Source organism: Corythoichthys intestinalis, chromosome 9, assembly GCF_030265065.1.
Source record: "Corythoichthys intestinalis isolate RoL2023-P3 chromosome 9, ASM3026506v1, whole genome shotgun sequence".
NCBI lineage: Eukaryota > Metazoa > Chordata > Actinopteri > Syngnathiformes > Syngnathidae > Corythoichthys > Corythoichthys intestinalis.
In genome coordinates, this window is record NC_080403.1 from 54,220,501 (window position 1) to 54,238,167 (window position 17,667).

The 17,667-nt window shown below is 38.5% G+C and overlaps 1 protein-coding gene across 1 annotated transcript in view; it reads right to left on the minus strand.

The window, feature by feature from the left end:
* Window positions 1-3,876: 3,876 nt before the first annotated feature.
* rtf2 (replication termination factor 2) overlaps window positions 3,877-17,667 on the minus strand; it is a 36,649-nt gene continuing 22,858 nt past the window's right edge. Inside the window, exons 6-9 of the mRNA XM_057845502.1 lie at window positions 15,356-15,466; window positions 13,061-13,115; window positions 7,542-7,607; window positions 3,877-4,429 (exon numbers count right to left, since the gene is read on the minus strand). Coding sequence (XP_057701485.1) covers window positions 4,242-4,429; window positions 7,542-7,607; window positions 13,061-13,115; window positions 15,356-15,466 — 420 coding nt within the window. The 3' untranslated portion in view covers window positions 3,877-4,241. The remainder of the gene's footprint in view (window positions 4,430-7,541; window positions 7,608-13,060; window positions 13,116-15,355; window positions 15,467-17,667) is intronic.

The following is a 17,667-nucleotide window of genomic DNA, read 5'->3' on the forward strand; positions in this document are numbered from 1 at the left end:
AATTGATTTCGTCCAAAAGTGCAAATCTTGGTAGCTTTAAATCCACTTTTTTCTGTATTTCACCTATCGGATTTTTTATTTTGTCATTTAAAAGCTGGGAAAGTAACATAATTTTAATTGAGTGGCTGTGAAACCAGCCAACGTTACCTTACCTGTATACCAAACTGTGGCAACCATTGCCATCTACAGGCAATGTAAGGCAACTGCAATCTTTTAAAGTGGATTGGGGTAACAGTAGCTCTCATTTCGAAGTATGTACAATGATCCCTCACTTATCGCTATTAATCGGGACCAGAACCCACGGCGTAAAGTGAAAAACCGCGAAAAAGTATCACCCTGCTCACTTTTAACACACATTATTGTACTTGGTCCCACATCGGACGCAAATTTATAGAAAAAATATGTAATTCGTTTGTGCTAGGTTTGTGCTGGTTTGCGCAGAAAAAAAATTGTTTTTGCTGATATTGTTTTTGAGATATTAACAATCATTTTATAGGTCAACCTGAGGTCAACTAGCCCCCCATTTTGATTAAAAATGGCTAAAATTGCATCAATTGTTTGTGCTGTAAAATTTTACATTTGTGCTGCTACGTTTTTGATATATTGAGATATTCATTTGGAGTGATGACATCATGCAGCCCCCCATTTATTGCAAAATGGACCCAAAATCGCGGGGGGGGGGGCTCAACATGTCGATGCCCCCGACACGCAGTGTCAGCAATAAAATTAATTTACAAGAATATTTGTAATAATAAGTTGAAAATGAGGGTTTTTTGTTTCCAATCATTCTTGAGAGGAATTCTAAACCAGGCTGTTTAGACAATACTTTACGCCAAGATCGTCATCCATTAAAAATAGTACGCCCGCCGGTGTCGTGCCATTGTAGTTACCCCAGTCAAAATTTGCATCCCCTGGGCGGAGCCATATGGAGGTAGATTTGTGTCTTTATTATTCAATCAAAAAAAACTTGACTTCAATCAAAAAAAAAAAAAAAAAAGTTTCTTCAATCAAAAAAAATAAATACATTTGAAACTTAAAAAACAAAGAAAAATGCATGTGAAAACTATTTTTCTTTGTTTTTTTTGATTGAAGTCAAGTTTTTTTTAATTCAATCAACTTTTTTGATTGAAGTAATGTTGATACGTGTTTGGGCCACATTTTGGCTAGGACATTTGTGTCTATATTATTCAATCAAAAAATAAGTTGCTTCAAAAAATATATATTTCAAAAAAGAAAAATCACTTCAATCAAAACAAGAAAAATTTGAATCATAGAAAAAGTTTTTGGATGCGAAAAAATATTTGAGATTGAAAAATTTGCATTTGAACACTTAATTTTTCATTGAAAAAGTTTTCTTTGATTGAAGCATTCCTTTTTGTGTTTGGGCCATATTATGGCTAGGACATTTGTGTCTAAATAATTGAATACCCCCCAAAAGTTGCTTCAATCAAAAAAAAAAAAAAAAATTAAATCAAAGAAAAAAAATCATTTGAAAAATAAAAATTTCCTGCCCTAATTATATATATATAAATTATATGCAAAGCAAATGCCCGTCTAAGGTGCTAGTCACATGATCTGTTAGAAAAATAATTTTGACCCATTATAAAAAAAATTTTTTTTTTGTTCATTTCATTCATTTTTGTATCAGTTTTATTGCTTTACAAATTTTATATATGTAGGAAAGTCAATTACATGCAATGTTAGTTTTCGTCCACCAGGGGGGCCTGGCCCCCCCTTAAAATCTGCTTATGTACGTTTGTGCTTTAAAATTTTTCGTATGTACTGCTATTGCTTAATAGATATTGAAATCTTAATTTCGAGTGATAACTTCAATTGAAGCGGCTCTGTCGTGACTGTTTTTAAAAACGTTTTTATTCTTATAACAGGATTAGAAAATCTGCAATGCACCATGGGCGAGAAGGTTGAAATGCACAGTAGCGAGGGATCACTATATTTGCGAATTAGGATTTGTGCCTTCATTTCCAGTCACTGTATTCAAGTAGTTAATAATGTCAAAGCAATTTGCAAGTTCGTTTGATAAAATGTGGAGGTTTTTGTAATGACCTTGTTTATAATTTTATGTGTTTGTAATTCATTTCCGTTTTTGGGAGTTTACGCTTTTATTTTGAAAGGGCAAAGGAAGACAAAATGCCGCAAAATGTATCAACTGCTGAAAAGACTGAAGAAGTAGGCAAAACGGCGTGTTGAAGAGATTATACGTGCGTCGCCGTCACGGTGAAAATAAGAACCAAAACAGTGTTTTAAGCTGCTAAACGTTTTTTAGCACCTAGTTGGTGAGGGCACAAGGTTCGTATTGAAGCTTTCATTTTGTAAATAGGTTCATTATATTTCGCTAAGTATAAGATCTGTTGTCTGAGTCTGTAGTATTTCTGTTCATTTTCTGTACACCAGAGGGTGCTGTCGCCTTACTAAACTATGATGCTTTATCAACAATGGGCCTATAAGTGCTATTAATATTGTGTGTAATGATAAGTGAAAGGTTTATTTAATGTTATAAGAAAAGTATATAAGGTTAAAAGGTCATCATTATATACAATATATACAGTAATTGCACTCAAGGTAGAGATTGTCAAGGAAAAGGTGATAAAGGTCAAGGCAATTCATAAAGGCAATCCGTTGTGTGATGTATAAATAAGGTTGAAAAGGAATAAGGTAAAGGTTCTTGTGAATTACTAATTGTATTGTTTTATTTGTGTGCACCGTAGCTCTTACAGTGTGTTTACATCAAGGATGGAATAAAAGTTATAAACCATCAGTTTGAGAGACCATCTTTCCAACCGGGATGCTACAGTTTTTAATCATTTTTTGGGAAATATAGGATAATTCATGATATACATTTTCTTAAGGCAAATGTAATAATTTGCATCAAACCACAAACTTTGATGCATGATACTTATCTAGTACTTGGCATGCTGCCAAGCCAGAGCCCGCACTAATTCCTCTTTTTGATTCACCAATAAGCAAGTGCAGCGCCTACAGAATTAAAAATATTAAGTATCTGCTGACCCCTTGTGGTCTTTTTTTACTACTACATCCAAAATTAAAATGGCCACAAAATACACATTGATATAATAAAGACAAACATGATACATGGCGTCCGTGCCTCGTCCACCATAGTTTCTGCTTAGCTAGTACATAGTGCTTGTCTGTGTTTGTGCCTTGGGAAGCATCTTTGCTGTTTTTTCCCTACTTTTTCGTATTATTCCCCAAAGATGAAAGCTGGTCAAGCCAAAAGAAAGCAATCACCATTGAAACTAAGCTTAACATCATAAAAAGAGAGACACTGACAAACATCGGGAAAGGCCTGCTTGTCACCAAATAAAGTTTTGTGTTCGCAGATATTACTTCGCCAACGGTCAAAATCTGAAAGCAAACAACTTCCGGTTCACATAACGTAAAATTGAGTGCAGTATTGTAATGAATCTGGCTGCATGTTTACTTCAGGTTGCAATTTTGATGTGTTGAGTGTTGTGTTTTCTGGGCTGTCCTTAAAAGCACCCCGAGTTGCTATTGTTTTCGTTTTGTTGGCATCATCGTTTTTCCATGCTTTCGGTTGCAAATAAACCTTTGAAAACCCTAACTCTCCATCCACCTCTTAGCAGTAGTTAAGGACAACATCTTTTTAAAACATATTTTAGTTTGTACAAAGTATTTTGACGTAAATTTAACTTTAACAGAGAAATCAAACTTACGTGGAAATTCGTGTTATGTAGGAATGGAACTCATTCGTAACTCAAGGATTCCTGGTAGTTTAAAATCAGTCGGGCGCTAAGATTGTGCCATGTGGAACACCATTGAAAAGTCTAACTCATTCGCTGCCATTGCTAGCGATAGCCATCAAATTAATTTTGCTGCTAGACCCCCCCCCCCCCATTTTAAAATGAATATGGTCAAACTGCAATATTAATTTTGAAATATAAGAAAATAACTGTATGAAGGTTTATTTTCACACATAACTCACTTACATATGGAATCTCTCAAATCATAAACATCACTTTAAATGCTAAAATCTGACGGCTCACATTGCCAAAAGTATTCAATCACCTGCCTTTAATTGTATATAGAGATTTAATACTTTTGGCAATCAAGCAAAGAGTAGGAAATAACACCAAAAAAAAAAGCGTGAAGCATTTAAAATATCATTGGGTGGAAGAACGCAAATTACAGTATCAAAGAAACAAGGAAAAATGAGTTCACTCATGGTGCTAGGGAAAGTTACACTAAAAGTGGTACGGCGTGTGGGTGACCCAGTTAGAGGTCTGATCTTTGGTGCGCTTGGCCGAGCTGTGGGTGGTGAAGATGGACTTAAAGGCCTCCGATTTCTCCTCCATTTCTTGGATGGATCGCTTGGACGCGGCCGTCAAATGTCTGTCGCCGTTGATGGAGCTTCCTGAGCTTCCGGCTTGATCTGCCGGGGAGAATGGCAAAAAAATTTGCACGAGGAAGCATTGTTGTTTTCATCAACGATGATATGGAAAATATTTCGCCGAGGAACATTTTTTTCATGATGATAACAAGCCCAAAACGTGTCTTGGGAGACTAAGGGCACTTTTGGACTAGACCAAGAGGACCAGGGTCCGGTTAGAGAGCTACTTCGCAGCAACACTTGCAAATGAGTTGTTGAAAAGGTTCCGCATTCACACTGTGCCAACCGAACTTTGCAAGTAGCATCACGTGGATGAAAGGCGCACTCAATGATTAGACAAATAGAAGAGCAAATACCTCCCTCGTGGGACGTGCACGTAATATAGCATAGCATGTCGCCACTCAGCCAGTGGCGGGGTCGCTCCCTCCCAAGCGAACTTGAGTCCATAAAAGATGCATAAGGGAAAATTAAACCAAGAAAGGTAACCGGATGATACTCCCAAGTCACACAGGTGTACTATCGCTCTCACTTTCATGACTTTTTGGACTGTCAAATTATAGCGAGACTAACGAAACGGCCGCCCCGAGAGGCTCCACGTGTCTCTGCTGCTGTCACTCTCACACGGTAGTTTCAGCAACAGCATGCAAAACACAACCTCAGCAGTACAACCCGATTCTGTGTATCAAATGCGACTGCTTAGCTCAGCACAATAACATTTGGCCATGGTTAATCGTCTGTCATCTTGACATTGTTGATTTTGAATAGCGTGCGCACTATACTTCCGCTTCTAAGGATGCCCTGCATGAACCGTCACAGCCTGGAACATCACCGCTCCAGGCTGTGACGCTGCACATAAAGAAGCTAAAGCGGACCCTGCTCCGGTTGCATTCACAAGCGAAGCAGGGTGCACTTAAAGCGGACCGAGACCCACGATTTTTGAGCGGACCAGAGTTCATTTGTTTGGTCCGAACTAGAGTTCGGATTCACGTTGCATTTACAAAATGAAGTGGAATATCTGAGAAAAAGAACTCTTGTCTGATAAGTGCTCTTGTGACAGCGCCTTAAAACATAACCAATGCTAGTTTGCGTCTGACGAGACGAAAATGTGAGTTTCAGTCATATGTTCACATAGTGTGACATTTTCTATAACGTGTTGGACATCAGTCTGCATCGTAGCAGTGTTTGGGTCATGTCACTCATGAGACATGTGCTCCCTTACTCCCCTCACTACTGTTCTTGTTGTCCAGCTTGCTTGTTTTGAAAAACAGTAAAATTTGTTTTCTTGTCTTGGCAAACCAGAATAAACAGTGTTTCTTTAGCCTTAAAATTCTGCGCTGACTGACCATCACACACTAAATCTAACTCGTAGCGTTAGCATCCCATTCGCGTTAATGCTAGCATTAACTTTAGCATGGCAAGCATCCTCTTAAACTCAAGGACAACATTTTTATTTTTCCACATACAGTTCGTGGCATCTAGACTAAACTAGACGAAAACAAACATACAGTGGGGAGAACAAGTATTTAATACACTGCCGATTTTGCTGGTTTTTCTACTTGCAAGCCATGTAGAGGTCTGTAATTTGTATTATATGTTCTCTTCAACTGGGAGGGACGGAATCTAATACAAAAATCCAGAAAATCACATTGTATAATTTTTAAATAATAAATTTGTATTTAACTGCATGAAATAAGTATTTGATACATTACCAACTAATAAATATTTTGGCTCTTAGTTCTTTTTTAAGAACCCCTCCTGTTCTCCACTCATTACCGGAAGTAACTGCACCTGTTTGAACTTGTTACCTGTATAAAAGACACCTGTTCACATGCTCAAACAAACAAACTCCAACTTTTCCAAAATGGCCAAGACCAAAGAGCTGTGTAAGGACATCAGGGATAAAATAATAGACCTGCACAAGGCTGGGATGGGGTACAGGAAAATAAGCGAGCAGCTTGGTGAGAAGGTAACAACTGTTGGAACGATTATTAGAAAATGGAAGAAGTTCAAGTTGACGGTCAATCTGCCTCGTTCTGGGGCTCCGTGCAAGATCTCACCTCGTGGGGCAACACTGATCATGAGGAAGGTGAGGGATCCGCCCAGAACTACACCGCAGGACCTGGTCAATGACCTGAAGAGAGCTGGAACCACAGTCTCGAAGAAAACCATCGGAAACACATTACGCCGTCATGGATTAAAATCCTACAGCGCACGTAAGGTCCCGCTGCTGAAGCCAGTGCATGTCCAGACACGTCTGAAGTTTGCCACTGACCATCTGGATGATCCAGAGGAGCAATGGGAGAAGGTCATGTGGTCGGATGAGACCAAAATTGAACTTTTTGGTCTAAACTCGGCTCGTCGTGTTTGGAGGAAAAAGAAGGATGAGTACAACCCCAAGAACACCATCCTAACCGTCAAACATGGAGGAGGAAACATCATTTTTTGGGGCTGCTTCTCTTCCAAGGGTACAGGATGACTGCACCGTATTGAGGGGAGGATGGATGGGGCTATGTATCGCCAGATCTTGGCTGACAACCTCCTTCCTTCAGTGAGAGCCCTGAAGATGGGTCGTGGCTGGGTCTTCCAGCATGACAACGACCCAAAGCACACAGCCAAAGGCTCCGTAAGAAGCATCTTAAGGTCTTGGAGTGGCCTTGCCAGTCACCAGATCTGAACCCGATAGAAAATCTATGGAGGGAGCTGAAAGTCCGTGTTGCCCGGCCGCAGCCCCGAAACCTGAAGGCTCTGGAGAAGATCTGCGTGGAGGAGTGGGCCAAAATCCCTGCTGCAGTGTGTGCAAACCTTGTCAAGGACTACAGGAAACGTTTGGTATCTGTAATAGCAAACAAAGGTTTCTGTACCAAATATTACGTTCGATTTTTGTGATGTAGCAAATACTTATTTCATGCAATTAAATGCAAATTTATTATTTAAAAATCATACACTTTGATTTTCTGTTTTTTTTTGTATTAGATTCCATCCCTCACAGTTGAAGAGAACTTATGATACAAATTACAGACCTCTACATGCTTTGCAAGTGGGAAAACCAGCAAAATGGGCAGTGTATCAAATACTTGTTCTCCGCACTGTATTTTTAAATGACTCAAACGTGACTAAGACTACCAGAATACGAAATTGATTGACAATTAACTACCTGATTGGCTGCTTTCCCCGCCATTCTCAAGTGAGCCGTTTTGCACTTGGGTCACTTCAGCGGCATCTGTGGAGGATAAAGCACAGCAAATGCTATTTATTATTTATATTTTAACCTGTTCCATTCAGCTGCTTAGACACGGAGAATAGGAATTTGAGTGTTCTTATTAGAGCTGGGAATCTTTGGGCACCTAACGATTCAATTACGATTCAGAGGCTCCGATTCGATTATAAAACGATTATTGATTGATGATTTTTGATTTTTAATGTTTTGTACATTAGTTCCAAAATTGTTCAAAAATCCTCTCAGGCTAAACCAAACTACTATTTCAGTATCAAGTTAACATATAACAGTAAACAAATATACAAAAATAACAGTAAATAAAAAACTCCAGTCCCCATTCTGTATCAGCAGCTTTAAACTACATTCAATTAATTCAATGTTGTGAATTAACTGTTACAGTTGTTAAAATTGCTCCCGTTATTCCATAATTTCCCTTCTGTCTACTTTTGTCAAAGTTTTAAAACTATTTCATCATTTAAAGATAGATTCAAGACAAGATTCTGCCGATTTAGGAGTATTTTAGATAAAAAGTCTGTCATTTCGCATCTCTGTTCAATGATACATGTTCTAACACCAACGTCGTCTGTCCTTTTGCATCTAGTTCTACATATATATGATATCTACTAGAGGTGTGCATAATTTCCGATTCTTAGATTATTCGCGATTCGGCCGTGGAAGATTCGAGAACGATTCACAAACATCCAAATTCCGATTATTGAAATATGCCAAGTAAAGCTGAAGTACAACACACTCACACACGGAACGGAGCGGGAGTAGCTAAACATTATGCTTCTCATTAACCGGCCCCTCGGGTAATGCCAATGCTCAACTCACGGCTCTAGCTCAACTCATGCCACGAGATAAAAAAACACAACAACATACCTGACTGCTGCCGAAAAGCTGCTACAAGTACAGCTAAGCTACATAATGTTACGGTAGATATCATTTATAAAGGACTAGATGGATTGTAGACTCGGTAGCGGTAGCAGCACATCTGCAAAAAGCTAGATGCGGGCGTTAGTAAACGGCCGCCATCTTAAAGCAGTAAACTTCCCTGCAATGCTGTTGTAGCGAACCTTCCAAGCAAACCTAATTAACTTTTTATCTAAAATACTCCTAAATCGGTAAAATATTGACTTGAATCTATGTTTAAAATAGTTTTAAAACTTTCACATGTCAAAAGTAGACAAAAGGGAAATTATGGAATAACGGGAGCAATTTTAACAACTTTAACGGTTGATTCACAACATTAAATTGAATGTAGTTTAAAGCTGCTGATACAGAATGGGGACTGGAGTTTTTTTTATTTAATGTTATTTCTGTATATTTGTTTACTGCTATATGTTAACTTGATACTGAAATAGTAGTTTGGTTTAGCCTGAGAGTATTTTTGAACAATTTTGGAACTAATGTACAAAACTTTATTTAATAAAAAAAAAAAAAAAAAAAAAAAAAAAAAAAAAAAAGGGAGGGGGGTGCATCAATAATCGTTTTATAATCGAATCGGAGCCTCTGAATCGTAATCGTAATCGAATCGTTAGGTGCCCAAAGATTCCCAGCTCTAATATCTACTGTAGCCGTATGTTTGTAGCAACTAGCAACTGGGTAGAGGTGTGCAAAATTTCCGATTCTTAGATTATTCGCGATTCGGCCGTGGAAGATTCGAGAACGATTCACAAACATTCAAATTCCGATTATTGAAATATGCCAAGTAAAGCAGAAGTACGACACACTCAGCGCGCCGCGCGGTCTTTGGTACGCGATTAGGGACGGAGCGAGAGTAGCTAAACATCATGCTTCTCATTACCCGGCCCCTCGGGTAACGCCAATGCTCAACTCACGGCTCTAGCTCAACTCATGCCGCGAGATATAAAAAAAACAAAAACATACCTGACTGCTGCCGAAAAGCTGCTACAAGCCACATTATGTTACGGTAGATATCATTTATATAGGACTAGATGCATTATAGCTTCGGTATCGTTACCAGCACATCTACAAAAAACTAGATGCGGGCGTTAGTAACGGCCGCCATCTTAAAGCAGTACACTTCCTGCAAGGCTGTTGTTGCGAACCCTCCAAGCGAACCTAATTAACTTTTTATCTAAAATACTCCTAAATCGGTAAAATATTGACTTGAATCTATCTTTAAAATAGTTTTAAAACTTTTACATGTTGAAAGTAGACAAAAGAGAAATTATGGAATAACAGGAGCAATTTTAACAACTTTAACGGTTGATTCACAACATTAAATTAATTGAAAGTAGTTTAAAGCTGCTGATATAGAATGGGGACTGGAGCTTTTTATTTACTGTTATTTTTGTATATTTGTTTACTGCTATATGTTAACTTGATACCGAAATAGTAGTTTGGTTTAGCCTGAGAGGATTTTTGAACAATTTTGGAACTAATGTACAAAACAAATTAAAAAAAATAAAAAAAATTAAAAAAAGGAGTGGGGTGCATCAATAATCGTTTTATAATCGAATCGGAGCCTCTGAATCGTAATCGTAATCGAATCGTTAGGTGCCCAAAGATTCCCAGCTCTACAACTGGGCGTTGTTTGTAGCGGCTGTCGGCCGCAGTCAGGTATGATCGTTTTTTTATCTAGCGGCATGAGTTGAACATGATATTTACTCTCGGTCCGTTCCTCATTGCGTCCCAAAGACCGCGCTGACTGTGTTTTACTTCCGCTTTACCTGGTATAATTCAATAATCGGAATTTGGATATCTGTGAATCGTTCTCAAATCTTCAACGGCCGAATCGCGAATAATCTAAGAATCGGAAATTTGGCACACCTCTAGTTCTTATGGTCTCATCGTTTTAATGTATCACAAGTGGGTTTTGATATACTCCCATTGTGGTTGTTCATTATGTTTTATTTATGAGGATAAAACAGTGAACTGTAAGGGTTTATGAGGGGACGGAAAGGAAGGAGGCAGACAGAAGAGGAGAAGAACAAACAACAACAAACATATCAAATTTTCGATTTCCGATCACATGATCAGATCAGGGACATCATTATTTATCTTAATTTTAAAGTATGAAATCATTGGCTGCCATTGACTGCGATAAACTTCCAATCCATTTCGAATAGGATGAACGAGTACTGCCAACACCCCCAATCAAACTGGATTATAATATTATATATATATATATATATATATATTATGAATTAGTAATTCTATGACCATCTAAAACAAGTGTTTGCATGTGCAGAAAGAGGAAACGCCTCACACGTCGCCTCATTTCACTTTGTGATTGGAACTAAACAAATAAACTGCAGGTGTTTTGCAGCTGAGAGCCAAACAGGAAACCACGCCAGCGGCACCACAAAGGAGTTAGGAAGCCTTCTGATCACAAAACGCATCTCTCTTTGCTTTGTTGGAACCAAAGAGAGGGCTGCATTGATTTTAATCCAGAACTGATGCTGTTGATGATCATGCTAAGCAGCAGTGGGAACCTCTGAGTAGGTCATGATACGATGCGATAAAAGGCTCACAATAGCGATGATCTCACGATATGGTGATAAAACAATTATCAATATGTGGGTCAGGAAATCATTCTAGGATATTCGATAGGATATTAGTTGTTTGCTAACTAATGAAAATAAAAAACAAGCTATTTTCATCCTTATAATGTGAATTGGGGAATGAGTTCATCACTAGTAGGCGTCATATCAATGTTGTTTGATAACCCAAGCAGGAACAAACTGTCTTTACCGCGCATGTCTATGAGGTCAATAGATGCGTTTTTGTTATTCTCGGAAGCTTCAGCGAGCTGAAAATACGGGAGGTGTATTTTGCGCAACACTAAACTGGTCTTTATCCGAGACAAACACGTTGCTGGAGACCTTAAAAGTAGGGTTGTTCCGATCATGTTTTCTTGCTCCCGATCCGATCCCGATCGTTTTAGTTTGAGTATCTGCCGATCCCGATATTTCCCGGTCCGATTGCTTTTTTTTGCTCCCGATTCAATTCCAATCATTCCCGATAATTTTTCCCGATCATATACATTTTGGCAATGCATTAAGAAAAAAATGAATAAAACTCAGACGAATATATACATTCAACATAACAGTACATAAGTACTGTATTTGTTTATTATGACAATAAATCCTCAAGATGGCATTTACATTATTAACACTCTTTCTGTGAGCGGGATCCACGGATAGAAAGACTTGTGACTTTGTATATTGTGACTAAATATTGCCATCTAGTGTATTTGTTGAGCTTTGAGTAAATGATACTGTAGCCATGCCCAAATGCATGATGAGAAGTGTAACCATGACTGTGCGTAGTGCTACCAATTGATATATCTTCTCTGCGTTGGGAAATAACAAAAGATCAATTGCTACCTTGCTTCCCCACATTGCTTCCCATGATATTTCTAATCATAGGGAGAGGGATTGTAAGGCTTTAGCCAATTAAAAAAAGGCTCCAAAGGCTGCCAAAATTCACTCTACTCATTTTACGCTGCCTTTTATCTCTCTATATAGGTAAGACGGCGCCATTACAGATTGAGCGCGACAATGCGTGGGTGGGTCGTGCAGCGCATGCATTAATTGCGTTAAATATTTTAACGTGATACATTTAAAAAAAATATTAATTACCGCCGTTATCGGGATAAATTTGATAACCCTACCTTAAGCCTAAACTAAAGATTCTGGATAAGTGTAACATATTATGTTTGTAACGTTAAATACAATTAGAAAACAATTTAATTAAAAAAATATATATATATATATTAAAAAAGGCATGGCCGATATATTTTTGCCGATTCCAATACTTTGAAAATGACGTGATCGGACCCGATCGATCGGCATCTCTAACTACAACCATAAGATAATGCATCAAAATGCAACAGTAGTTTTTCCGCTTGTAACTCAACATTTTAGCTAACACTTCATAAAAAAATATATATATACATTTTTTAAATGTGTACATTAAGTTATGATGCTGGTGTCCAAGAAAGGAGTAAATTGCAGATAAATCTTCTTTAAAAACTTAATTTTTTACCATATTTACGACACCACATGAAGGCAGCATGAATCTGCGCAAGTCCAAGTAACTTGTTCTGACCAAAGGTTTGATTCATGAACACTCAAGTCCCAATCAATATATTTAGTGTCCATTAGAACAGTGCATTCGATCATAATTTGAATCCGGATTAAGGAAATTTTGTCAGTGTAAACGTAGCCAACACTGCAAAATAAACGAATTAGCATTTAGTGTAAAAAACTCCATGTTTATACGGATTTAGTCACCCTTTTAGGGTTAAAAGATTATATTTTAAAAGCATTGCAGGAAAAACTAGGTGTCTAATAACGCAACAGGAAGAAGAGGAATAAGCGTCGATAAAGGTATTGTTGCACGCGCTGGAGTACACCACACCCGAATAGAGCGGTTAGTACAAACATGGTGATTTCCCGCTTTTCCTTGCTTAGGTTTTGACAAACCTTTTGCATCTGATGGCGCCGACAGACTTTCAGCAGCTTTACTCTTCTTTGATTTCTATTAAAAAAAAAGGAAAAAAACATTAGTAAGCATAATAGCATAATCATCCAATTGTCTCATCGGTAATCAAGCAGTACTAATAACAAATATCACTAGGTCTTTGTGTAAACAGTGACCAAGGCAATAGCTCAAAGAATTAAAATGACCCCTTATGTCAACTAGTGACATAAGGGGTCATTTTAATTCATGCAAAGTAGGCGTGGTATTTTGCAAACCAATTTTGCTTTGCAGCAGACACACAGCACACGTGCTATTTGCAATGATAACCAATATTAAACAGTCTGATGTTGATCGCAATTTTAAAAAACATATTTTTTAAAGAACTGATCATTATAAAGAAACTACTGAAAATTAGAGCGTTCGTATCACGGTTCAATCCCAATTAATCCCGATATGACACTTGAAGACGATTATTGCGAGATTTGTATATGACTATAGAAAAAACAAATGAAAATGGACATACAAATACATCTATATCAATTCATTCCTGAAACCTCATCCGACACTCAAGTAAAAATCACTAAAAGTAAGGATTCTAAATACTTCCATGCCTCTGTTTTTGCAGTAAAAACCCAAATGAGGGTTTTCAGATGACTAATCCGAGCAAAATGACCGGAAGTACCCCATCCGCCACTGTTGAGGTGTGTCGCCTGGAGCACACAGTCAACAGCAGCTAATGTTACCGTTTCATTGACTGACGCTGGGTTACTATAGGTGTCTGAACACCCCAGTAATGGCGGCCAATCCCTCAAGGGTGACGTACACAAATGTCTAATCGGATTAGTCGAATGTTGTTGTTATTTCAGCAGACTGCAAGGCAAAGCTGCTGTGTGCTGCCAACTAGTGGACGGGAGAAGTGCAGCCACTGAATTATTTCCACCAAAAACACATGTACAAGGACCAATACAAACGGATTTTGAATCAATACCAGAATTGTGTGACGCAATATATCTCAGAATCATTTTTATTTAAGACCCCTAGTTTTTATTAACTCATTCACTCCCAGGCATTTTCACCGGAACAACCCCCTTCGCTCCCGGCCGTTTTACTGGATTTTGACTGATTTTGCAAAGCCCACAGAAAATTCTGTTCTATTGCTGTATAAACATGGAACCCACCAAAAGAAAGATTAGACTCTCTTCTTTCAGCAGAAAAAAAAAGTTAGTTCATATCTTTTTCTATTCTTTAGAAATCAGCATTAGAAAATAGCTTAGTTTGAGCAATTTTCCAAATTCTGATGAAAAATCAGAAATTGAGCTTTTTGTAAAAGCATACATTTCAAACATAACTTGGACTTCAACACAGCTATTTTTCACTTTTGTGACAAGCCAAACATCTGAATAATGTTTTCGTTCAAAAAAATAACAAACAAGACAAATAGAGCTTTTGATCGCAAAGAAACAATTTATTTACACATAACTAAACTATTGAACTGTTATACTATTTGTGCACATAACAACGGGGAAGGCTCTTGGCTGCTCCCAGTTGAATGAGGTGGTTCCCAGTAATCTGATGAGTCCGGATCAAGATCAGTCTCACTTTTTTCATCATCTTCATCGTTGGTTTCAACCTCCGGCTCAGGAGTAACGCAACGTGAGCTCCGCAGAACGTGTGCGGAACCTGACGCTGTTGTGGCAGTCTCGGCATACGGAGTGAACTTCTCTCTCATCACCGTCTGTCTCATCAAGACAGATTTTTTCAAATCCTTCTTTAACGACGGTTTCATTTTCTTTCCAGTGTCATTTTCCTTTTTCTCACGCGTCTTCACAAGATCCCTCCAACTTCCGTTTCCTGACTATTTTTCTTCACTTCCTTTCTTGGCCCGAGATGAGTTCTTACAAAATGTGTGACAGCCCTCCAGTGGCCAGTTTTATTGCTTTAAAATGGGTTTTGAGCATTGTGCATCGCAGTTTGGGTGCATCAGAACCAAGAGATGCCTCTTGTCAAAAAACAAAACATAAAAGACGTATAAATACGTTTTTGGGACACTGAAACAATTAAAAATAGAACGCATTCATAAGTTTTTGGGCGCAAACAAGGTAACATTAGAAGGAAATATTAAACAAAAACAAAGGCCAAATTTGACTGGCTATTGTCGCAAGCATTTCCATCATTCTGAGGAAATACTCCCCACAGCTGATCACCAAAATCCACCTCAATTTTTGACAATCAACGATCACCACCATATAATCGGCCTGCCCTAAAGTGAAATAACCTGTGTGGAATGCTAAAGTCACCTTAGTTTTGGCTTTGGCTCGCCTCTCCTCCATATTCTCCTTCAGCTTGTCGACCTCCTCCTTGGTTCCGTTCAACACGACGATGTCAGTTTTCTGAAAGGGGTCGCCGCACTAAATCAGAAACAAAACGTACAAACGTAAGAAAGCAGAAACTACTGTACAATAGTAAAATTTGCGACTCAATATCAGTGTTATAAAGAGACCCCAACACCCCATAACATTATTGATACAACACAAAAAAAATATGTTAAAAATGTTACTTTTTAATCAACACTTCTAGTGTTTCCTCAGTTATTTTTACCCCCCCCAAAATGTCTTCCTCAAACTGCCCCAAAATTAACATGACGGGACCTTGGAATTCCCTAAAATCATCAGAAAGTGACCCAAAATTAACAAGTAACTCGGAAATACCTTAAAGTCAACAGGAAGTGACCTGGAAATACCCCCAAATCAACAGAAAGTGACAAATGAACAGAAAATTACCTGGAAATGCAGTAAAAAAAAATTATCCAAAATGTACACGTGACCCCGGAATGCTCAAAAAAATACCAGAAGTGATCCAAAACCAATAGGTACTGACACGAAGTTACCCTTAACGTAACAAGGAAGTGACCCAAAGTGAACAACGATAGACATTCAATTCATTTTAAATTGGAGGACTGGCTTCGCTATGAATGCTCATCTTTCAGTGCCATTGAATGCGCTAGATGTCCAATTCATTAGAACTGGGAGGGGTGAATGCAAGAATGTTCATCCACTGCTTCCAGTCAAACTAAATTGTAAATGGAAGCCAATGAGTTATTGCAAAAATATCCTCCGTTTCTATCAAGTCAATGTGTGAAAATATATCGGAAAAGGTGATGTATCACAATGTTGTAATTTTTCTCGGGAATCTTTTATTGACTTGTGATATGGCGACCCTGGAGCCAGTCTGCCTCCTCGCCTGGGTCTGTTGCAGTTTTGCCTTGCCGTTTGATCGCTTTTGACCTGAATAAATTGTCAACTTGTGTTTGGAAGCCTTTTTTCAGCTTTCAAAATGGAGTCAGTACAAGGGGTTAAGACAAAGGTGAACGCGCAGGGTTTGGCCTTTTGGCCGGGTGTCGGAGTTTCGCCGGCCCGAGTCGTTGGAGCTGCGCCAGCGCGGGTCCGGCGGTTCAGCTGCCGTGATTCCACCAATCTGGCTGAAATCTGCCATCATTCCGGCAATCTGGATGGATGGATGGATGGATGGATGCCACCAAATTAACACACTGCCTGTTATTGGCTGCCGCTAATGGTCATAGACGTCCAATCCATTTGAAGTGGGAGGGATGGCATTCGTTCATTCGCTGCTACCCTCCCAGTTCAAATTGATTAGACATCTTCATAAGAGAAGGATGAAAAGAGCTTATTTGTGTGTTTATTACCGTATTGGCCCGAATATAAGACGGTGTTTTTTTGCATTGAAATAAGTTAAAAGATGAAAAAAAAGATGAGGTCGTTTTATATTCGCGGTCTAGACATTATACCCATTCACGACGCTAGATGATGCCAGATATCATTGAAGCGATGTTCTGTTATGACAGATCTCAGCTACTCTCGACGCTAGATGACGCCAGATATCATTGAAGCGATGTTCTGTTATGACAGATCTCAGGTACTCTCCCCATTCACGAAGCTAGATGGCGCCAGATATCATTGAAATGATTTTCTGTCATGACAGATCTAAGCTACTAGTTTAACCAGTTTGCATTATTTTATTGCAATGTTTTTCCTTATTCAGATTTGTTTCAAGACTACAGTTACAGTTAGACTTCACTTTGATGGTTAATGCAGTTATTGCAATTTTGTTGTTTTACCACAATAGATTGGTTTATTTACATTTCAAAAACCAGAAGACATTCATTTACGAATGTGATTGCAATTTAGTTTACATACAGTGCCCTCCATAATTATTGGCACTCCTGGTTAAGATGTGTTTTTAGCGTCTAATAATTTTTTTAAAAATTCAAATAATATGGGACTTTAATGGAAAAAAAGAGAAAGGTCGGACACACGGACCGTGTGTTTTGGTCAGATGAGACCAAGATTGAGCTTTTTGGCAACAAACACTCTAAGTGGGTCTGGCGTGCCACGAAACATGCGCATGCTGAAATGCACCTCATACCCACTGTGTATGGGGGTGGGTCAGTGATGCTGTGGGGCTGTTTCGCTTCCAAAGGCCCTGGGAACCTTGTTAGGGTGCATGGCATCATGAATGTTTTGAAATACCAGGACATTTTAAATCAAAATCTGTTGCCCTCTGCCCGAAAGCTGAAGATGGATCGTCACTG